This window comes from Ambystoma mexicanum, chromosome 1q (genome assembly GCF_040938575.1).
Source record: "Ambystoma mexicanum isolate Mex_15411 chromosome 1q, UKY_AmexF1_1, whole genome shotgun sequence".
In the NCBI taxonomy this organism is placed as follows: Eukaryota; Metazoa; Chordata; class Amphibia; order Caudata; family Ambystomatidae; genus Ambystoma; species Ambystoma mexicanum.
Window position 1 is genome coordinate 1,112,899,083 of NC_090922.1, and position 23,685 is coordinate 1,112,922,767.

Consider the following 23,685-nt stretch of genomic DNA (forward strand, 5'->3'; position numbering starts at 1 on the left):
GATTGTATTTTTTCTGACATGAGGTAGCATGAGGAGTAGCGTGAGTACAGATAATCCAAGCAGATAGATAGAAAGGTAAGACTACAAGCAACCATGCACCTTCTCTCAGAGGGGAGGAAGGGTGGCTCGCATGTGAATCTAAGCAGATACAAGCCACAGGAATACGATTACGGTGAGTAATGTATCCCTTCTGAGGCTTGTGGAATCTGCTTAGATCACATGCTGTGCATAGATTAGCGAGCAGTACCTGAAGAAGGAGGTGGGATGTGAGAAGGGTCATGAGCAAATAAGTGTCTTAGAACCGCTTGCCCCACTTGTGTATCTGCCTTGGAATGGGTGTCAATGCTGTAATGCTGAGTAAAAGTGTGAATAGAGCTCCAAGTAGCTGCTTTGCAAATGGTGTCAAGGGGTACATTTGCAATGAAAGCCAGAGTGGCCCCAATGCCTCTAGTAGAGTGGGCTCTTGGCGTGAAAGGCAGAGTTCTTTCAGAGAGTGAGTAACATAGCTGGATACAGTTAATAATCCACTTCGCGATGGCACCTTTAGAGACGCGATCCCCCTCTCTGCCTGTAGCTATGGAGACAAACAGTTGATCTGTTTTTCTTAGCGGTCTGTCTTATTTACATAGTAGAGGACCGCCCTACGCACATCTAGGGTGTGTAGTTTCACCTCAGCCGAGCTTTGAGGGTCCTGGAAGAAAGCCGGAAGCTCGATGGACTGGTTTACATGGAATTTTGATATAAACTTAGGTGAGAACCTAGGGTGTGTGCGTAAAACCAGTTTGTCTTTATGGACAGTAAAGAAGGGATCCTGCACTGACAGAGCCTGAATTTCACTGACCCTTCTTATAGAAGTAATAGCTACTAAGAATGCCGTTTTATAAGTCAGGTGTTTGAGACTGCTGGGCTCGAAAGGGGGTCCCATGAGCTTGGATAGCACCACATTAAGGTCCCACCCTGGTGGTGGGTTTGAAATAGGAGGGTGAAGTCTCTTTACTCCTTCTATGAAGGCTTTAACTACTGGTATTTTCCACCACTAGACCTTGCTATGGGAAGTGGTGTATGCCGACAGGGCTGCCAGGTGTACTTTCAGTGAGTTAAAAAACAATCCTGCATCTAGCAGGTGGAGCATGTATGTAACAATAGTGGAAGGAGTGCAATCAATAGGATTGATTTGTCTACTCTAGCACCAGATAACGAACCTCTTCCACTTGTCAAAGTAACAGTGCCTTGTGTTTGTTTTCCTAGATTCTTTTAGGATGTCCATACACCTCTGTGGTAAATTGAGATGTCCAAACTCTATGACCTCAGGAGCCATGCTGCCAGGTTCATTGAGTTGGGTTGCTGGTGCACTGTTTGACCTTGGTGCTGGGACAGTAGGTTGTACCAGGCTGGAAGTTTGATGGGCTCGCACACCGCCATCCTGCGTAGGTGTGGGAACCACGGTTGTCTTGCCCACATGGAAGCAACTAGGACGAGCGTCTTCGACTCTCTGTTCATCTTGTTCACCACTTTCCTGATGAGGAGTTGGTGGAAAAGCGTACGCAAACATCCCTGACCAGTTCATCCACAGGGCGTTCCCCTGGGAGTCTGGTTGGGGGAACCTGGATGCAAATCCTGGGCATTGTCTGTTTTCGCTTGTGGCGAATAAGTCTATAGTGGGGAAACCCCACTGAGAGAAGATATCTTCTACGACCTCTCTGTGTAGAACCCATTTGTGTTCCTCTGGGAGGGAGTTTCTGCTCAGAGCATCCACTAGGGAATTGAGCTCCCCTGGAACATGTTGTGATGACAAGAAGATGTTCCGTCTGAGTGCCCATATCCAGATTTTCTGGGCAAGCTTGGACAGATTTGGCGAACGAGTTCCTCCTTGCTTGTTCAGGTAAAACATGGCTGTTGTGCTGTCCGTCCGGATTTGCACTGACAGGTTTAGTAGGTGGGGCTCGAACGCTTGAAGCGCTCTGAATACTGCCAGAAGCTCTAGCAGGTTGATGTGGGTCTTGGCCACTGAGGGAGACCAGAGACCCTGAGCTGTGTGGTGGAGATGGTGAGCTCCCCACCCCGTCAGACATGCATCGGTAGTGACTACTGCCTGTACTTCGGGATCGTAAAAGGGTTTCCCCTGTGCGAGATTCTCTCTTGTCCACCAGTGAAGGCTTTGTACTACTGTTGGTGAAACGACCACTAGATCGTCCCACTGACCACTTGCCTGAGACCACTGTTTCGCCAACCATTCCTGCATGGGACGCATGCGCAGGCGCGCCTGGGGGACCAGGTAAATACATGACGCCATCATGCCCAGTAAACACATTGCTTTGCATACTATTATTTGGTGACCGGACTGATAATGCGGAATTTGCAGTAGTATATTCCGAATTCTTTCCTCTGAAGGAAAGGTCAACCCCTCTTGAGTATCTAGGATTGCTCCTAGGAACTGTTTGGAGGTGCTTGGCACCAGGCTTGACTTTTTCTCGTTGATTGAGAAGCCTAACTCGTGGAGGAGGTCGATAGTCCTTTGAATGTTTGTCCTGCAAATTACTGGGGTTTCCCCCGTTATGAGCCAGTCGTCCAGATAAGGGTACACCGGGATTGCCTCCCTGCTTAGGTGTGCAGCCGCCACCGCCAGTACCTTGGTGAATTCCCTTGGTGCTGAAGCTATCCCGAAGGGCAGTACCTTGAATTGGTAGTGCCGACTGTCCACCTTGAAGCGCAAGTACCTTCTGTGCGCTGGGAACATGGAAATATGAAAATAAGCATCTTTCTTATCCAAGGTTGCCATGTAATCCCCCTTTTTTAGGAGGGGGATTACCTCTTGTAGCGTAGTCATACGAAACTTTTGGGGCTTGACATACTTGTTGGCAGGCCGTAAATCCAACACTGGGCGCATTGTCAAATCTTTCTTTGGCACAAGGAAGTAAGTTGAATAAATACCCTTGTTTACCTTGTGTCCCGGGACGAGTTGGATCGCGTCCTTTTCTAGCAGAATGGCGATCTCCTCGAGGAGAATCTTCTGATGTTCTAAAGAGTGTACTCTTTGTCGTGGAGGATGGTTCCGGGGACGCTGCAGTAGTTCTATACAGTACCCTGTGGATACTGTTGACAGCACCCACCTGTCTGATGTGATCCCTTCCCAAGCCTGGGTGAAGTTGGAAATGTGTCCCTCTACTGGGGTTGCGTGAGAAGGGACCCTGAACTGAGCGTCGCTGCTTTGGTGGAGGCGTGCCGCCTCCCTTGCTGGGGCTGCCTCTGCCTTTACCACGACCTCTCCTATTACCCCTGCCGTAACCCTGGGTAGACTGTTGGCTGTTGTTCCACTGTGTACCCTGCCCCTGGGAATAGTTAGATCCTCTCTGGGAATTTTGGCCGCGTGGGCGATGAAAATTACTATTCCCTCTCTGGTTAGGGGGTTTATTGGTTAACTGGCCAAGGGACTTGAGTGTCTCGTATTCGTCCTTGGCATTCTTCAGTGCGTCCTTGACCGCCTTACCAAACAGATCGGCTTCCACCGGTTTGTCCAACAATGATGCCTGGGTTTCTGCCTTAAAACCAGACTGCCGTAACCATGCATGTCTCTTGATAACAGTGCCTTCCGCTATCAATCTGCCTGCGTTGTCCGCGGCGTCAAAGGTTGCTTTCAAAATGCAACCAGACACGGCTCTACCCTCTGCGGAAATCCGAGCTAACTGGCCCTTTAAAGGTTCCGGAGCAGAGGCTATGAGTGCCGCGACTTCTTCCCACTGATGGCAGTTGTAGCTGGCCAACAGGGTGGTGGAGTTTGCAATCCTTGCTTGATAGGCAGACGTTGAGGCTACTTTCCTGCCGAAACATATAGTTTTTTGCTCTCCTTGTCGGGAGGAGCTTTGGACGATGACAAGGGTGTTCCAGCCCTCTTACGAGTGTTAGTGATAACTAGGGAGTCTGGCTTCAGATGTCCTCTTATATAGAGAGGGTCAGACTGGGCTGCCCTGAAAAGTCTTTCAACCCTGGGATTGACTGCTCTGGTGAGGTTGGGGTTCACCAGGGACGGGTCTATTCTTCGCTGAATGGACTTAAGGCTAGGGATGGTCTGGGCAACAGGCCTCCTTTCTCCCACTAACTCCTCTGCAAAGTCACTCTCCTCCTGGACACCGTGGGTGTCAATATGGAAATGTTCTGCTGCACGTGCGAGAACCTCGTTTAGGAGGGGTTGGTTATCGACAGGGGAGTCGGTAACCGGGGCTTCGTTTTCTACCGAGGAATCTACTCTGTAGGTTTCAGGGTCTTCCTCTTCTTGGTCCTCATCATCCCCATAGTAGCCCGTCCCGGTTTGCTCTTCTACCATGCCAAATTCTTGGTCCTCACCAAAGGAAGCCTCTCCTTGATACAGTGAGTATGGTCGTGAGTATGGTTGTACCTCGAAGGGGTCTGTAGAGCTCATCGGTGTCTCAAACCGGGGCTTCTTATTTGGGGGATAGGATCGTTAGAGCCTGAGGGTGTCGCCCCTTGTGGATCATACGAACGGAAATGGTCTGGTTTTTATCGTAAAAGTCAGCCAAAGAAGACATCCTTGACATGACCCTATCTATGTCTTCACTCGACCATTTTTTGGAACTGGGAATGACTCTCTCAGCAAGTCTCGGGGATTTCTCTTGAGTAGATTTGCTGGTTTTAGACATATCAGCAGACCTGGTCTTGTCTGTCTGTTTAGGGGGGAGTGGTGTGTTTCACAGGTGTGGAAGAGTGCAAAGGCTGCTTCTTCTGCTGTTTTCCCCCCTCCCTGTGAGTGGAAAAATGTTTTCCCTGTCCTTTTGTGGCTCTGGAGGTTTTTGACGCCTGGCGTCGAGGATCGGGGTTAGAGTCCCTGTCCTTCGAGCGTGGGGCCTCGCTGATCTTGTCTGCGAGCTCTGACTCCTGGAGCGCGGCCTGGGGTTGGAAGTCGTCTTCGTCCTCCGACGATCGAACCTGTTACCCTAGGGAGCGAGGCACTCTTGGCAAGAGTGGATGATTGCCTGGACTCATGCGGCGATCTCGATCGAGAACGCCCAGAGGACACCAAATCGGACCGTTCTGTTTGTGCCTCTTTCCGAGAACTCGACGTCGTCGAGTCTCGGTTGGACTTCGTGTGTTTAGTGTGTGTGCTGTGTGAAGCGCTTGTGTCGCCGGGGGTCTTCCCCATAGCCGCCCTGCCGGACGACCTTCCGAGGTCAGGGACTTGCGCTCGGCTGTCTTTCGACGCCGTAATGCCCTCGCCGTCCGAAAGTACAGCGTCGCTGCCGTCGCTGAAGGCGCCCTCCGCTGCCATGGCCGCCTGCCTGGCGTGGTGGGCCCAATGCTTCGTTGAACGGTCCTTAAATGTCTTAGGTTTAAACCTACTACACGCTCTGCAGTTCGCTTCGGGGTGGTCCCTCGGCAAGCAGAGATTGCACGTGGCGTGCCTGTCGACCCAAGGGTATTTGCGATTGCACTTGGGGCAGAATTGAAAAGGGGTACCCTCCATACGCACCTTGAGGCAGCGGGCTGTTAAGTGTAGGAAATGTATAAGGTGTACCTTTATACCAAGAGTGTAGAGTATGTCCTTCCCCCCCACTCTCCCTACTTGCAGGGCCGAGGCCGGAGGCCTTCCAAGGCCCGGGCCGAGGCCAGAGGCCTTCCGAGGCCCAAATCCATCATGCAGCCACCGACGGTCGATTTCTTCTCCAGCCGGCGTCGAGTGTCGAAGTTCGACGTTGGGATGGGGAAGGATGTAAATAAATTAATATTTTAGCAAAAGTATGGCTAAGGCCAGGGGACTCCGCAAAATGCTTCCGACCAGTATGGCAGAAAAAAAACAATCTGAGGATCCTAGACGCATGAGGGATCTTGGGTACAGTGGACGTCACACTAGGGATAGTATTACTGGCACGCCCTGTATCGACGCCCATTTTCGAATTTCGAAAAACAAACTGTAATACTCCGCAGCTATATATATATATATATATATATACACACACATACATTACATTTGTATTTGTTTATTATGCATCACACCCTCTCTCTTTCTCACACACACACTTTTACATTTAAAAACTATATGTTCTTAACTTTCAGAATCCATTGATGCAGCTCCTCCTCTGAAGGCATGATTCTAGCTCCATGCTTCAGCACACACACACACCCAAAGAACAATCTCTGGCTCCTGTCATGAGCAACCAGTGGTCAAAGTGGGCGGGAGCGGTGCTCCTCTACTTCTTTTAAATAGGTTTTACCGTTCCTATACTTTTATTTTAAAAAGAAACCGTTCCGGAATGGTTTCGTTTTAAAATACAGGTGTAGGAACACGTTGAAACGTGCACTTTCAGTGCAGTGCATGTTCCCTTAAACATCAGGCGCATGTGCTTTGGGGTTTGTATTGTGCATGGGACGGGGTGCATCAATGGGGTTTGTGGGGAGCGGTGCAGGCCAGTAGGGAACAAAGCTCCACTACTTCTTTTCATACACTTCGACCACTGTGCGCAGCAGCGCACAAGAGCCAGAGCCATTGATGTCCTGGGGGAGGTGGGCTCAGATTTCTAAATGAAATCATTTTATTTTTGAAGTCCCTCGCACTGACTTCAAAAAGAAATAATTTCTGATTTGCAAAACCGAAACGGAAATGATATAATTAAGTCAGTAATTTCAAAAAGAAATGATTTCTTTTTGAAATCCGAGCCCCCCCTCCCCAACACCATGGGTCGCAAACTAAATGCCAGGGGTTGTCAGGGGTCACAGTTGCGTCCCCTAGCACCCACCAAATGATGTCCCTGGTGTTCTCTTTAACATCTAAGATTGGACTCCCAGGATCTGCTTGACACTCGTCTGCCTAGGTATAAGCATTTTTGGGAGACAGCCTACAATTCAGGGGTTCCCCACTATGGGACTCCCTTCCCACAAATCTTCAAATCCAGCTATACCTAATGAAGTTCATGGTACCGCTCAGCCTACAGGCCGCACCTGACCTAACATGGATCTCTCTGTGTTGCCCTCCCCCTCCACTGCCTGAAGCAGGTTCCTACTGCTCGACTCAGTAATATATGCCAGCAAACACAATCCCACACGCTGGCTGTGCTCGAGGAACATCTCGAACACCGGAATGGCCTGCATGCAGTACAGGCATTCAATAAAACAAAACCGGTCAAACAAAAGCTCTCCAGTTTACGCTCTGGTGGGCCGGGGAGGAGCCTCTTAGCTTTACAGCTCAAAACTGGGGGTTTATGAGCGTCTGTAGGTGAGTATTTGCTGTGCAGACAGTACTTTGAATTTCCATGAAGCACCACAGGTTTAAAACCCTAAGGTTGGAAAATTACATCAGCGGTGAGTAATCCTGGTCACGTGACTATGGAAGCTTCTCAGGATCATTAACCCACGGCAAAAGGTGTGCCGAAGGGGAAGGTGCGTCTTTATGGAGGCAATCGGACCATGCTATCACAAAACGCGTTATCACTGGGAGTACTTCCCACTTCAACACCATACGTTCTAAAACGTATGATGTATATATTACCATGGTCTAGACATTACGTTTAATGGTTTAAGTTTCTAGGAAATGCATATAAAATAGCGCGTCTGGTAGCTCGCGAGGTGCAGCATCCACGGCAGTGCTCTCTGTGACCTGATGGCCCCAGCCAGTCAACCTTCACAGGCTGATGGCATGGGTGCCAATCAGGCGAGCTTCTAGTACCACCTGTTCTGTATAACTAATTAAAACATAATATGTTTTCATCTAGCGCTTCATGCCAGATTACTCCAAGTGCTGTTTTAATTGAAGTTATTAAAATACAAGTTAATGGTATTTACCTTGGTGACCTCCCAATTCTTGAAGCAGAGGCTTACCCTCATGTCAGGGGCAGGCGCTTACCTGGACACAGAGCTACAAAAGTGCAAGACTGTGGCAACAATTGCTGCGCACGAAAGATATAATCTTTAGCTATGATAGTGCTGCATTCATTCTCCATGACCTATTGTACGTGCACAATAATCTCTATTAAGAGGCAAAATCCACAAGGATGAATTGGGGGGGGGGGGGAGCAACATAAATTTGCTGAACATGTATGCTGTGGATACGTGCTCTATATCAGAGGTCTGTAACCTGCAGCTCTTCAGATGTTTTGGACTGCGACTCCCATGATCCCTCACCATTGACTATGCTGGCCAGAGCTGATGGAATTGTAGTCCAGAACACTTGGAGAGCAAACGATTGCAGACTCCTGCTCTGAATAGTTGGTTTAAAGAGATACGTTATGTTTTCGCATATCAGATTTAGGTAATTAATCAAGTCGTGTTTTCTGTGCTCTCTGGTTCCTATAGTTTTCTTTTTCACAATATAAGATTGCAGGTCAGGGCTGGCAAGATCAGAATGCAACAATAAAAGCAGCACTGGGAGAGCTTTCCACACTTGACATGGCAGAACTTGAGATCTCACTTTAACTATTAAAGGTTGGTCCAGCAAGTCAGCGCATGGACAGCAGGCGCATGAGGAGGTTTTGATGCGTATTGCCCAGGGAGGCGTGTTCTACTGGTGGAGCTTTTCTATGTTGGGACAGCAGCCATTCACAGCTTGCTGAACAATCCACAGCTTCATTTCTGCATTTAGGATCCGCACCGATAAACATCCAACTCCCTGATGCTGGTGAAATGGTTTCTGCAAAGCTCTTAAGGTTGGGAAATTGAAAAGGTCGTTTTGGGTCAGTTAGAGGGACAGATTCCACATACATATTGAAATAAATAGCAAAATAGATTTCTAGGCATCAGAAACAAGGAAAATACATCATGTTCTACTCTAATCGCCACTGCCCCCACCCAAGGAATGCATTTTGAAGGGGATATGACGGTGGTTCGGCCTGACACCTTCTTAAACTCTTGTTTTGTGCACACTAGCATACAGCTACCCATGTTTTATAGGTGGTGATCTGGGCATAGAATGGGTTCAACATTCCTTAGTGGCCAGGACTTGCGCGTGGTATGCGCAATCAGTGGCACAATAAAGGTGTTATTGAGAAACGGGGAAGGTTATTGTCTGGCCTTGCATTGTTAAGGTGTATTACATTATTGTTTCAAACTCAGTGAATGAAGAGAAATTGAAAAACAGTTAGATTCAGGCTGAATCAGATAATTCTGGGCACAAATTCAGCCAATAGAAGGCGTGTCTGCTGATCTCTCAGCACTCAGAGAATGAAATATAGGGCTGGTAAGCAGAAGTAGCTCCTGGGACGAGGTCGCCACTCAAAGGCAGGGGCTGCGCCTGGTAGTGTATAGAACATCGAACTTAAACGTGACATTCAAGCACCGCCGCCTTTTCCATGTAGTAACACATTCAAGTGTAAAAACACATTAGGTTTTTGGGTACATACCATAGGGGTTTAAACATAATGGGGTGGCTGCTCAGTATCTATGAACAGGTGTAAAGACTTGTCCTATATTAAAATGGCACCGGCGGTCTTGAAGACAAAAGTTGCTCCAGGTAGCACTCTGTATTAATGGACCAAGGCTCTTCTAAGCTGTAAGCAGGTGACCAATAGCCCCAGCTCCCAGATACCTGCAGCTCTACGTGAAGTTCAGCCAAACCGAAGAAGGTCTCACCTGTATTATCTTGAACAATTCCCCGATCTGAATTGAGCACTGATCGCGTCCTGCCTAGTCAAGCAGTACTTACTATCCCGATACTCGTGCAGACGAATGGCCCATGTGAGCCCGTCTTAACAACCTTTTACAGTTGTGGACTGTGAATTACTGCATGGCCTCTCAGCTCAGATAGATAGCGTTAGACCATGGTTATTTCTTTTAAGTTGACATTTAAATAGTCTTTTGGTTATCCAAAATGGTTAATGGTTAAGAATTCTCTTTTTGCACAATGTATGTATGCGACTCGTGTGTTGTCAGAGGTACAGGCCTAGCAACCGTGCCAACGCTGTGTTTTGGTTGTCTTCCTAGCGACTAACCAGTAGGATCCTTTTGTCCAGGCCTCCCAAGTACCACAAGCAGAGGGGCTCTCGAGTCCATCCTGGGAGACCCATAAGATTCCTGGGGCAGGGAGCCCAGGCCCCGGCTGAATTTTATCTCCCCAAACCATACTGAGCTGATCTACACCAGACCTGAGAGCCTGGAAAAATGCACAATTAAATGGCCTTTGAAAAACGGTCTGAGAGCTGTGTTCAGTTATGTAAAATGAGTTTAGGGGCAGATATTTGACTTTGATTTTACACACTTACGAAAGGTTCGAATTTGTAAATCCCTACAAACAGATGTTATATTTTAGAATATATCAGAAAGCAACTCTGTCACCCCACAACCTGACTGATTCCATCGAAAATAAACCATTAAAAATAAAATCCTTCAAAATAAAACCAACGAAAAAAGATTAATTGAAATTACATTTTTTGAATTAAAAGTGCATATCCGTCGAAACATTTCCATCAAAAATATGGAGAGGTTTGATGGAACCCTAACTCTAAACCTAACCCTAAAATCCATAGAAATGTATTCAACGAATATGCTGTTCGATGGAAAAGCATTTCGATGCATACATTTCGATGGATAGTAATTCGATGGTAATTAATTCGATGGAAAGACTTGATATCACCCTGACCACGTGGAAGCCGATGCCATGTCCTGACCTTTAATGGCGAGACACTGTTTGTCTTCTTCTAGTGCAGGATATCGGGGGCAAACTAAATGTATGGATGGCTAAAGCAACACTACCGGCAACCGTCCAATCAGGATCAAGGAGCAGTTTGCTGTTTGAATTGTGCCTTGGTTTTCAAGGTAATAAGAAAACCACTTCTGTATGTGTCCGTGAACATTTTTATTCATCTTACAAAAAAATCTTTGTGTTGTTTAACTAAGCAATATTTCCCAAGCAGGGGAGGCATTACCGGGCCAGAAAATGCCCCGGACCAGTTAGAAGCCGGATCGAGAAGATTTCATGTCAAAGTTAAATTGTTATGTTTTACATTATAAACCTTCATTGTGCAAATATTTGTTTCTATTTCGTAGTTTTTGCTACTTGAGCGCAATCATTTCCAGAGCTTAATTCCCTCTGTTTCATATTTGTTACCATCTATGTGCATCTTGATTGGTTGGAGCTAAAAGATTAATAAGACAATTTTTGCAATTATCTAGATATTATAGTGGTGCCCACTCTCTCCTCGCTACATTGAATGTAGACCAGTCTATCCACGTAATAACACTTAACATGTTTGCTTTACACATATGCGTAGTTGTGCATAAAATGCAAAGTGTTATTACGTGGCTAGACGGACCTACATTAGTGGTGCCAGTCTCCATATACTCTTACTGTGGCATCCAAGGTAATGCAAGCATAATTGTTATTACATAGCTAGACTGTCCTACATTCTAGTAGTGCCAATCCACATATACTTTCTTACTGTGGCATGACATTTTTGATTTACCATCATGGTTAAAGCAAACATGGTAAGGGTTATTATGTGGCTAGCCTGACCTACATTCATGTGTCCTTGTGCATTTACTTTCTTACTGTGGAATGGCATTTGTTACTTTTTACATGGCATCAAGGCTAAAGCAAACATGATTGTCTTACAAGGCTAGACTGGCTTACATTTGTGGCTCCAGTCTGGCCATATATTCTTTGCGTATCATGGCATTTATGTACTTTGCATCAAGGGTAAAAGCAAACATAAGTGTGAATTTGTGGTACACTGGCCTATGTTTACATTACCAGTCTGGTATTGTGTTTCTGTGGCATGGCATTTTATACTGGCTTGGAGTCCTTGTATGCTAATACTGGCATATGTTGGTGCACACTGCATGGACATGTATGTTTATTTATTTCAGAAAGTATTTTTAGTATATAAAAATACCTTACACATCACAATTCAAGAACCAATAAAAATAACACAGATGGTAGATAAAACAATGAAAGCACAAAACACACCCTCAGAAGGACTGTGTATACCAAAGAAACACAATTTTGAAAAAGGACAGAAAAGAAAAACAATGTCCACATCCCAACTAGATCAATTTAACCTTTCTTAAAATACCATTAATAGTAAAAGCTTAAAACACCACATCACAACATTCATACACCCAATTCATAGTCTAAAAAACTTAGAAATGATTTTTTATCCCCCCATTTCCTTTAAACATAAACTACACATCCTGTCCTGCCTGGAAATGTGCACTGTGCATACAGTGTGCATACATTCATAGATATTTCTTATACCTAATCTATCATGCTTTAAAATCAACAAGTGCTATCTTAATATAGGACATCACAAATAACTTACTCTACTACCATGCTACCTATTCATACAATTAGTGCGAGAAAGAAGATCTTTACCATCGATGAGCACAGTACTTCTCAGTTTAACTTCTACAGGCCATAAATGCTTCCCATTTGGGTTCCTGAAATGTTCTTGAGCTTAGGTCTTTTTCTAGCTGCTGCCTCGTCTTCACTCCTTTATGTGTTTTTTCTCTGGAGTCCTGGACAGGGGTGGACAGGACTACTGGGAACTCTGGAGATTTCCCTGTAGGCCTCTGTACCCTGGGCCTCTTTTGTGTTTTATTTCCAAATGTTCTCATACGAATAGGGCAAATGGTGCTAAGGCTATCCACTCTTCCCCCATTGAAAGGCCTGCCTGCGTTTTAGGTCCAAGAAATCTCCGTGGTGGCTGCCGAAGTCCAGGTGCTTGCCACGGATGGCCTCTCTGCATGTATGCTAGAGCTGACTTCCAGTACTTCCACATACATCGTGGGGAAGTTTTTGTTTAGACTTATTTATGAATCAAATTTTATAGATACGGGTATCTACAACAGACATCCCGTGGAGCATTTCTGGCATGATGATCCAAAAGAACAAATGCTGTGAGCAATTACTGGCTCAAATGAGCCATTGTTTATTTTAATCAAAATGATTAACCAATGGTAGACGCTAGAGCATGGTGCAGCACTTTAGTCTCATACACTTCATTAATACAACCGAAATAGACTGAAGTTTGGAATATGGGCTTGATGTAGAATTGAGAGCAGAGCAATATGACTAATTTGCATATTATTCCTCCAAAAAGGTTTTGCAAATGGAGGATTTCACAAATCACAGTGACGCCCCTCCCACATTTAGTAGTGCACACGGCCAAAAACAGGGCTAAGCCTTTGCACTCACCAGTTGCTATTGGGGAGAGATATTTGACACTGGGTGAGTAAGAAATGGTGTGCTGTGTGTATGTGTAGAATTGAGGTGGCAACTAACTCTTTATGGCTGGCTAGTTTACAACTTGAAATGTTTACCACAGACTAAAACATATGGATTTTATGTGGGGTGTGCACAAAGAAAACTCACGAGGCATGGTTTTAACAATATACATGCATTGCCACTGTAAAACAGATTTTTAATCTGGCTTTGCCCAAAGAAACAATATATTCCATCATCCCACTGTGGATATAATCATGCTGCTTCACGTTTATGCTACCTGTGTCCAAAGTCGATCATAAGGCCCTGTCTCAACAATATGTGCCAGCCAACAACTGTCTTTGTGCTGCTTGTGCACAAAGAAAATCATGAGGTTTGTCGCAAAAATATACGCCAGAACTCCGAATGTAAAACAATATTTTCATGCTGCCGTTGCCCAATATAAATTATGAGACCCTGCCTCAACAATATGTGCTAGCATTGTCTCTGAAAGAAATGTGCTTGCACTGCTTGTGCATAAAGAAAATCATCAGTGTTTGTCGCAAAAATATATGACATGCACTTCCATTGTAATGCACATTTCCATGCTGAATGTGCCCAATATAAATCATAAGGCACTCTCAACAATACATTACAGCACTGCCATTGTAAAACACATCTTCGTGCTGCTTGTCCCCAAAGAAAACAAATCACACAGCCTGTCTCTACAATATAAGCCAACCTTGTATTATCCATGCCACTGCAAAACACATTTTCATTTGGTTGTACCCAAGAAAATCATGAACCCTGTCTCAACAACATGTGCTAGCATTTATAATGAAAATCCCATTGTCATGCTGTCTGTGCCCAAAGCAAAACACAAAGCACTGCCACAGCAATACAGCAAATAGGGGTACAAACACCCTGTTGTCCAACGAAAAAGGGAACATTTAGAAAGAGGATCTTGCAGCAATGATACTTTCATTAGGCTAACTCCATATGTTTGTCTTTCTTAGGCACTAACATAGTGCCTGAGAAATAGACCTATCTGGTATACAAAGCTGGGAGACAAACATGTGGCGTTAAACGAATTAATGTATCATTGCTGCAAGATCCTCTGTTGTCTTTGCTTTTCAAATAAACCTGCTCATCTATATATGTCAGTATTGCCACTGTGAAATACATTTTCATGACACTTCTACCCAAAGAAAATCATGGGGCCTGTTGCAACATTATTTGTCACCACTACCACTGTAACAAGAAGAAAAGGGCACCATTTCAAATATTCCAAAACAAAAGTGATCATTTCATTATTTGGCGCACAGTTAATCATATATGCATTAATATGGAGAAATATAGACAAAAAGACCAAGGGAAACTTTCTTTAGTACCACTGCCACTCAAAACACTTCCATGCTGCTTGTTGCCATTCGAGTCCCTTATAGCCGATAATATCCAGAGGCGCCCATGACACTCTCAGGGCCTGGCTTTACCACCATGTTGCTCTCAGGCCCAGTTCTACCCCTTATCACTTTCAAGGCCCAGTATTTTTCACATATCACTCCCAGTGCCCATGTATTGTCCCCATGCTAGTTCCAAGACCCAGTTGCCCCTATGTTGCACTCAGAGTACATTTCAGATTAATGTGTCCCTCTCAGGTGTTGGTTCTGCCCCCATGCTGCTCTAACCGGCCAGTTCTGCCTCATATCGCTCATCTGTCAGTCTCAGGGCCTCATAATGCCCTATGGGACTCTCAGGGCCTAGTTCTCCCCATGTCACTCTGAGGGTCCAATAGTGCTCCTATTGCCCTCTCAATGCCATTATAGCTCTCATGCCTCTTTCAGGGCCTAGGTTTGCCCGATGCTGCTCTCAGAGCCCAGGTCTGCTGCCATTTTTATTTTTGGGTGGGTTTACTAAAGCACACAGGGTTGCCAAAAGGCTTCATGGTGCCATAGAAAGATAACAAATAAGTATTCTGATTTCTGAAATCTGGAAGTAGATTGTAAAAGATATGTGATATTTATTTATTTATTTTTATTTATTTGCACTTTTAAAGCGCACAGCTGCTCTCGGGCATTGTGATGCTGTTACAAGAACGTTTACTTGGCATGGTGAAAATAACGACAACAGAAATGGAGACATGGTTACAGGCATGGCTACAGTTCCGAGGTTACATGGGAACAGTGAGCATGGTACAGTTGTAATTTACAGACATTGTTGCATGCAGTAGTATTATAAGTGAGATTCACTTAAATAGGGTGGTTTTCAGAGCTTTTCTGAAAGCTGAGGGATGTTTCAGCTCTTAGTTTAGGCGGTAAGGAGTTCCAGGCTTTTGGCGCTAGGACTTCAAAACTCGAGCCGCCAGCTTTAACTCTGGTGAAGTTGGGGATTGCGAGTTGGTTAGCGTACAAGTCCCTTTTGGGTCTGAATGACTGGACTGGTTGTATCCGTTCAGTAAGGTAGCTAGGGGCAGATTGGGATATGCATCTGTGGGTAATGGTGAGAGTCTTGAACTGAATGCGCTCTTTGACTGGGAGCCAGTGAGCATTTTGTCTTGCTAGGGAGATGTGTTCCCTCCTTGGAATATTGAGGGCTGTTCGCAAAGCGTTGTTCTGTGCGATCTGAAGTCTGTTAATGTTTTTGGCAGAGGTGCCTAGTAGGAGGACGTTGCAGTAGTCCAGTTTAGCCCCTATGGTGGCCCTGGCGATGTTGAGGCGGTTTGTAGTGGACAAGTAGGGCTTTACTGCATTGATTATTTTGGTTTTAAGGGCTGCTGAGGAGGAGATGTAACTGACATGTCTGTCCATGGACAGGGTAGAATCTAGGTAAACTCCCAGTGTTTTTACAGCAGAGGAGACGGAGATTACCGAGTTCTTGACTAGGAAGGTGCTGTATTTGCTGTCTAGTTTGTTGAGGGTTTCTTTAGGGCCCACCAGTAAGATCTCTGTCTTGTCTCCGTTGAGACAGAGGCCACTGGCTGCCATCCATGCCTGGATGATGGCATAAGTGTTTTTTAGGGTTTTTAGATCTTGCTCGTAGTCACCAGTTAGTGGTAGAAGGATTTGAGTATTGTCGGCATAATTGGTGAACGTTATGCCGAATTCTTCTAGGTCATTGAATAGCGGGAGTGTAAATAAGTTGTATAGTGTGGGGGAGGTGCAGGACCCTTGTGGAACTCCACAATTGATGGGGGAGGGAGTGGCTGACGCTTGGTCTGAGTAGACCCTCATCGCTCTGCCCTCCAGGAAGGATGAGATCCATGTTGTGGCTACATCCGAGAAGTGAGCTGTATTGGTGAGGTGTGTCCTTAAGGTTTTATGGTCGACTAGGTCGAACGCAGCCGACAGGTCAAGGAGTAGGAGGATGGCACATTTGCCTTTAGCCATATTTTTTAGGAGTTGGTTCTTTAGGTCGAGTAGCGCAGACTCTGTGCCATGACGTGGGTGAAACTGGACTGTCTCTTGCCTAGGATGTTGTGAGATTCAAGGTAGGCTTGTATCTGTAGATAAGCGCCCTTATCCAAGATTTTCAGCAAGAAGGTCACTGTTATGATGGGTCTGTAGTTGTTGGGTGAGTCTGGGTCTAGAGTGGGCTTTTTTAGTAGTGGACGAACCCAGGCTTCCTTGGGGGAGGAGGATACTGAGCCAGTGGCAATTGAGGCGTTAATAAAGGTAGCGATGAACTGGGATAGGGACTCAGCGCAGTCTTTGATTATGTTTGCAGGACAAGTGTCCCCCTTGCAGAGTGAACATTTTTGTGTTCCATGATGCGTAGGACCTCAGGAGCGGTTACCTTTCTGAAGGTAAATGGCGGTGGAGGATTGCTGTTGTGTTGGGTAGGGTGTTTAGGGCTGAGGGTAATCTGCGTTTTGTGAGGAGATTTGGGTAGACTGTCAAGGTTGGCTTTGATTTTCTTTAGGAGTAGGACTATTTTGTCAAACATAGCCTTCTGGATGTCATTACACCATTTCTCGTCTTTGACTGTTTGATGTTTGGATGCGGGCGGTATGACTAGTTCATTGAAGATAGCGAATAGTTCTTTTGAATGTGATTGGGCATTGTCGATTCTAGTGTTGTATGTGTCAGCTTTAGCTTTGGCGTTTTTGTATTGTTTAGAAATAGTTAGGTATGAGTCGCGTAGTGGGGCAGAGGGTCAGTATTGCCATTTTTTGAGTACGTGTCTTTTGAGTGTTTCTAGGTCACAGAGGTCTTGGTTGAACCATGAGTTGGCGTGGAAGAGTTTTTTCGCTTTTTTTGTCTCTAGTGGGGCAATTGTGTCAATGATCTCTTTAATGGTGGTGTCGTAAAGTTCGACTAGTTCTTCGGGGTTATTGGAGGTGGGTGATGCTAATGCTGAGACTTCTAGGAGTGGACACATTCTCCCTTTGGTGAGTAACTTTTTTGATCTGGCTAGGGCCGCTGGCATGGGAAGGTTTTTACTAATAGGTGCCTTTGTTGGGATGTAGAAGTGGATGAGGTGGTGGTCGGTCCATGGTTGTGGCGTGTTTGAGCTGATGTCTACCCTGCAGTTGTGGTCGATTACCCAGTCTAGTATACGGCCTTTAGTGTGAGTGGCAGAGTCAACTCTCTGGATGAATTGTAGGTCTAGAAGGGCTTTAGCGAAGGTTTTACTGTGTTTGTCTTTTGTGTCATTAAATCTGAGGTTTAGGTCTCCTAGGAGTATGGCTTTAGTGTAGGTTTGAGATTGTTACCTAAGAGGTGTAAAATGTCGGCTTGGAAGTTCAGGAGTGGGCCAGGTGGCCGGTAGATAAGGTGCATTTTCATGGTGTTGTTGGGAGATAAGGAGATTTTTACTGATAGGGCATCGAAGTTCTCGGATGTGATGGGTTTAATTTGTCTGGCCTTCAGTGTTTCTTCGACTATTAGGGCCACACCTCCGCCTTTGTGTGTTGGTCTATCTTGACGGAGGATGATGTACACAGGGGGGAGGGACTGGCATATGGCCGGTCCAGAAGCTTCATGCAGCCAAGTTTCTGTAATGGCAAGAGCGTCTAGCTTGATGTCAGAGATTAGATTGTGTATTTCTGTGGCGTGTGCTTGTATGGATCTCGCGTTAATGAGAGCCAGTTGGATTTGGGAGGGTTCATGTGTGCTCGGTTTGGTGGAGTTGGTGTGGTGTTTGGTGGTGTTGGTATGGAGTTTAGTGGCGGGGTGTTGGGGTATAGGACTGGGAGTGGTAGTGGAGGGTGTGGGGAGTGACTGCAGTGTGAGTTTGAGAGTATAGGTGTGAGCTGTGCAGGTGCGGGCTCCTAGTCTGGCGTTTCTTATGTGCACTGGTAACATGTGGGATATTTAAGAGCCATGTCTTCAATATCCATCTGAAGAGGACATGGCCTAACTCCTTTCTCAATTGAGCAGGTAACTCATTCCCTCATTTGGATCTCAAAATAGGAAAGTGCTCTCCACCCACTACTGAAGGCTATTTGAGAGGACCCTAAGCTTACTCTAATGTGGGGTTTTATAAACAATGTAAAAGTGATCTGCTTCATGACTAGCAGCCAGTGCAATGAGGTGCGTCCAGGAAAGATATGCTCATACCTATGTAACTTGAAAAGAAGTGTGGCGGCTGCCTTCTGGAACTTCTGCAAATGACACATGAATTTAGCTGAGTGTCCTAAATAAATGCTGTTCCCGAAGTCCAAATGTGAAGACACAGAAGCATTAACTGCCATCGGTTTTGGGGGGAATTGAGGAGCAGGAAAGCCGCGTCTCATCCGTTTAATGTGGACAAAGCATGACTTTACCACTGATGAGACTTGAGCATTAGGGTAAGTTTGTCAGCTATAATAAAAGACCTACGTTCTGAACAATAGGGGTAGGAAATGAAGATGGTGCAAAGGAGTCTGACTGGCACACCTGGCTCCATGGGCTGTGTGAGGCATTTAGGATAGATATCATGCTATACATGTGGGCTTTAGTTGTCTAAGAGACTGACGCATTCTGTCTGCACTGTCTTACAACGCCCATACAGGCACCATTTGTGAATTGCCAGCACTCCCAGGGCCTTCCCCTAAGCTTTTTCCCCCAGGACAGTTCTGCTGCCCGCAAAAAGAGGCTGCAGTGGGGACCTTTGCACAGAGCCTGGAAGAAACTGCCAAAAGTGCCTTCCCCTCCATCTCTCCATCTCTCCGGGTCCAATGTCGCTGCCCAGGAGACTGGTGTAAGATCTGGGACTCCCCAAGACAATCTGGTGGCAGGCGCAGGCTAAGATCTCCAGTGGCTTTTCACCTTTTGGGAAGATAGCCAAGGGGCAACACGCTCATTTTAGGAGCAGGACGATGCCTTGTAGCACGGGTTCAATCCCTGGTCAAGTGTTTACAAGCTGGAGGAATCTGACATGAAGCACTATAGAACGCAAGAATAATTATAACACACACTTTACCAGTGGATCCTGGAGCCCTCCTTCTCAGGACTTTGATATGATATGATAGGTTATTTATAACGCGCTAAATACCAAGAGGTTTCTAAGCACAGACCCGGGGATCGAACCCGTGTTGCTCTGTGTCGTCTTGTTTCCAAGGCTAGCACGCTGCCCCAGGGCTATCCTCCTGAGACAATACACCTGGCAATTGATGAAAATCACCTTGCCTGATGTATTCCACCTGTGCTGCTAGTTCCTACAAACAATAAATTTTGTATATGTTCGCTAAACAAATAAAATAAAGATTAAAAAATTATCAACAGGAAAGTGAGCCTCGGGCACATTCATGCTTCCAGAAGCAGGAGAGGCTCCATCTGAAGTAGAGGGGTTTTGGCCAAAGCTCCCACCGCAAAAGCGATTGGGACCCACACAGAGATGAAGTCAACATACCACCTATCCCCACCCAACACCTGACCTCGCCCCATAGATTCCACCAGGTACCACAGTATAGTGGAATTATCGGGATATTAGCAATCAACACAATTTCTGAGCTGTGGACATAGGCAGGGCGCTAGCCATATGATATGATATGATATGATAGGTTATTTATAACGCGCTTAATACCCAGAGGTTTCTAAGCGCGGACCCAGGGATCGAACCTGTGTTGTTCTGTGTCATCTTGTTTCCAAGTCGAGCACGCTGCCGCTGAGCTATCCTCCTGGGAGGAAGCAAAGACTGAGGGAGGAGGGGGCCAGATGTGAAAGGGACCTCGGAGGTCGGATGGACCCAGATCAGGACAGAGGCGCAGGGGTGCTCCCGAACCCACATGGGGTGATTACAGAAGCCCAGCACCTCAATTCAGGATAATTAATTCCAACTAACCAATTGCACTAACAATTTCCCCCCTCTGCATACACCTCTCAAACTCCAAACCAAACACACCACAAACCTACAGCACAACAAACCGCAAAAACTTCACTACATGGCAACAACAAAACAAAAAACCACACATAGACCCGCACAACAGTACATGATGACTACCGGCCGCAAACACCCCAAGCCCAGCCAACGGACCCACCGGGCTGAGGCCGCCAACAGCACATCACTGCTCTCTTGTACTGTTCCAGCTTCTTCCCACTAACCACCCCTCCCTTCCTCTTTCAGAGCTGCCAGAGCGCCAGGGGACCACTCTGTGGTGATAGTGTGCGGTACAAATGTCCTTTAACATTAATATTAATACGACCCTGCCAGTTATCTGATATGCAGAGATCGGGTCCAAAAAAGGAAGAACCTGAATACAAATCTTAACACATTTGAATTTGGCTCATTATCAGACTATGGATTGTGTTGTACAGCAGTCATTTTCACAATCCTCAAGCGCTGTGGATAGACCCCTCGGCACATAGTTGGCAAATGTAGTTTTTCTGAGATTCTCTAAAGAGCATCATTCACTTTTAAAAAAAAATACAATGTTTACCACATATTCACACCTCTGACAGCTGACCTTACCTTACAGTCCATTCTGAGTATGTGTTTGGCAATGGTTTTCGGGTCATTGTTAGTGAACAGTTCTTTTGCCCTTTTTAACACTGTGGTTTCCAGAGGTTTATTTTCCGAAGGAAGCAGTGTAGATTGAAAGCCGTTGGGTTGAAAGGAAGACGAAGCCTCAAACACCGGTCTAACGAACACAATGTCTTCAACCCCCCTCGAGCCCAGCTCCACCAGTGAATTCAGGGTGTTGGGTGAAGTGTTGTCCCCCGGGAATGAAAATCTAGAGTCTGGGGCTCTGAAAGTGGGCACTCCATAGTCCGCTCCAGCCTCCTGCTCCCTGGAGCCATTCATTTGGCAGGGGGGATGTTCCGAGACACTACAGTCCAAAGGAGAAGCTGGGTTTAGTTCACAATAGTTCGCTTGTTCCGAAGGGTGACGTGCTACCAGAGATTGCTGTGCATTTTTTACTGGAACTTTGCTTGGTTTAGGGGGAGGTCTGGGGCACAATTGACTGTCAGATCCTCTCAGTGCCTCACCAACATCAGCCTCATAGGTGAACCTTCGAGCAAGGACTGGGCTTAGAGTAGGCTCACTGCCGGTTCTATACACTGGCGAAGACGGACACAGCTTGGAATCGCTGGCAGGAGAATGAGAAGGATGTCTGGAACCTGAGGAAAGAACAATAATCAGTAAGAACAGCAAGAACAGGTCAAGCAAGCTACACAGTGTGGTGCTCCCTGAGATATATGTAATTCTAGGAGATTTTTCATTTTGATGCATTGTGAATGATTGAAGTTTATCAGGAGCAGTCTAATGCTCGTCACTGTGTGTCCTTTATTACACATCCTATGGACGCCCTTGCCTCCCAGCCTTATAATAATGAAAGTCTTGTGAAATAAGAGGTGTCCAGTGAAAAGGTTGCCACCAAAAAGGCAGTTTTCACACAAATATGCGGCAAAAAGGCTGTGGTGAGACTGGTAAAATTGTCTACATTACACTGCTAGCGTAGTCGATCTCCCGATGGAAAAGGGGAGGGAAAAAAAGAACCAAAAAAAGTTGGTCATCACCATGTGAAAAAGGGACCAAGTCCCTTTTCCATGTCCATGTTGATCAGAAGGGAGGCGCTCCGGGCCCGCTGGTAAGTGGAGGGGTTGGGGAGGTAACAGGGAGAGGGTCCATGTTGCCCCCCTCTCCCCCCAATTAAAAAAAAAAAGGGGGGGAAAGCACCACCCGGGAGTAGGGACTTGGGTGGCTGAGACAGTGGGCAGGGATTGTGTATTCTCACCTGCTTTTCCAGCCACCTGATTGGCTGAGCACATTTCGCCGGTGCGAATCTGCTTTATCTCAAAGTAGCATTCTTTGCCAATACTCATTTGCCACGTCATGTCCAATTATCACTACAATGTTTACATCTGGTATGTCTCTGGTATACCCAATGGTAGAAGTGTACCAAAAGAAAATTGTTGAACTGTCACCCGGGCGGGGAACAACATGAAACACATTTTTCAAGGGGTGCAGCCATGCTGCTTGACAGTCAGTTGAGTTGAAACAGATTTTAGTTTGGATGTAACTGCTATTGGGTGTAAAGTGGAGAACTGTGCTTTAATTTCACAAAGAACAGTTCCGGAATGGTGAAAATGGTTGAAATAAATAGTGAAACTGTTGACAGTAAAACATACACATAGTGGAACTCCCCTCCTGACCGTTCCCACTCACTTTGACCACTGGATATACTTTTAATTATAAATGTGCAGTTATATCTAGGGCTCACCACACTAGGGTTTCCTTTGTTTCTAAACCCCTGGGATTACGACTGGGCTGAGAGCTTTTCCCAGGATTACTCTGTGATGATGATAGGGATGAGGGATTGGGGTGCAGCTTTCCGCCCTGCCACCAATCCTCCCCATTTTCCTCATTCCAAAATGTACTCCTGGGCAGGTTTCAAAAGCTCTAGGATTGTACCCCTAAATGGATCCGACGAAAGACTGAAATCCACCTGACTCCTCCCCTCCCCTTTATCCAAAAAGAACCTAAAACCTTCCTATTATACCAAATTCCATACAAACAAATTGACTGTGCTTCTCCACACACACTTTTGACCGCTGATTTTGCACCACTGAGTGCTACTGTTTCGCTATCGGTTTTGCCCCAATGCCCACCAGGTAGTTCTGACTTGAGGGCATACCTCCCGGGTGTCTCCCCCAGGTACCACCTGGTTGTGCTACATGGGTGCACCAGCTGCTGGACCAACAAGGCCCTCTGCCTCGAGGCATGTTACCATTGCTACTGCAACCTCACATGAGTCACGAGGAAAGCACTATCACTCAAAGCCGACACACAGGGTTTCCCAACTAGCATGATGTCCTCAATAGGTCCCCAGAACAAAAAGAAGTTCCAGCAGGACTCATTTCTAAAAAACATCCAAACACTAACTGACATAAGGCACCTTGCTATGAGCATGGTGGCAATGGCAAAACCAGCTGGTATTTTCAAACTACCACCAAATTATGAATTGGGAGTGCATAAGGTATTGACGACATTGGGTACATACAATGTACCACTTGACACAAAAGGACCAAGGAAAAGGGTCTCAAGCCTGAGTGTACCCTTATACATTCACAGAATAGAACTCAGGTTGATTAATTCTGTGGGGATATTTTCACAAGATATTTTTGTTT

At 46.0% G+C, this 23,685-nt stretch overlaps 1 protein-coding gene across 6 annotated transcripts in view; it reads right to left on the reverse strand.

Moving 5' to 3' along the window:
• Window positions 1-23,685, reverse strand: part of BCAR3 (BCAR3 adaptor protein, NSP family member) — a 360,529-nt gene that overhangs the window by 64,176 nt on the left and 272,668 nt on the right. For all 6 annotated transcript variants that reach the window (XM_069641839.1, XM_069641840.1, XM_069641841.1 and 3 more), the window contains one exon: window positions 21,026-21,675. In XM_069641839.1, coding sequence (XP_069497940.1) covers window positions 21,026-21,675 — 650 coding nt within the window. The remainder of the gene's footprint in view (window positions 1-21,025; window positions 21,676-23,685) is intronic.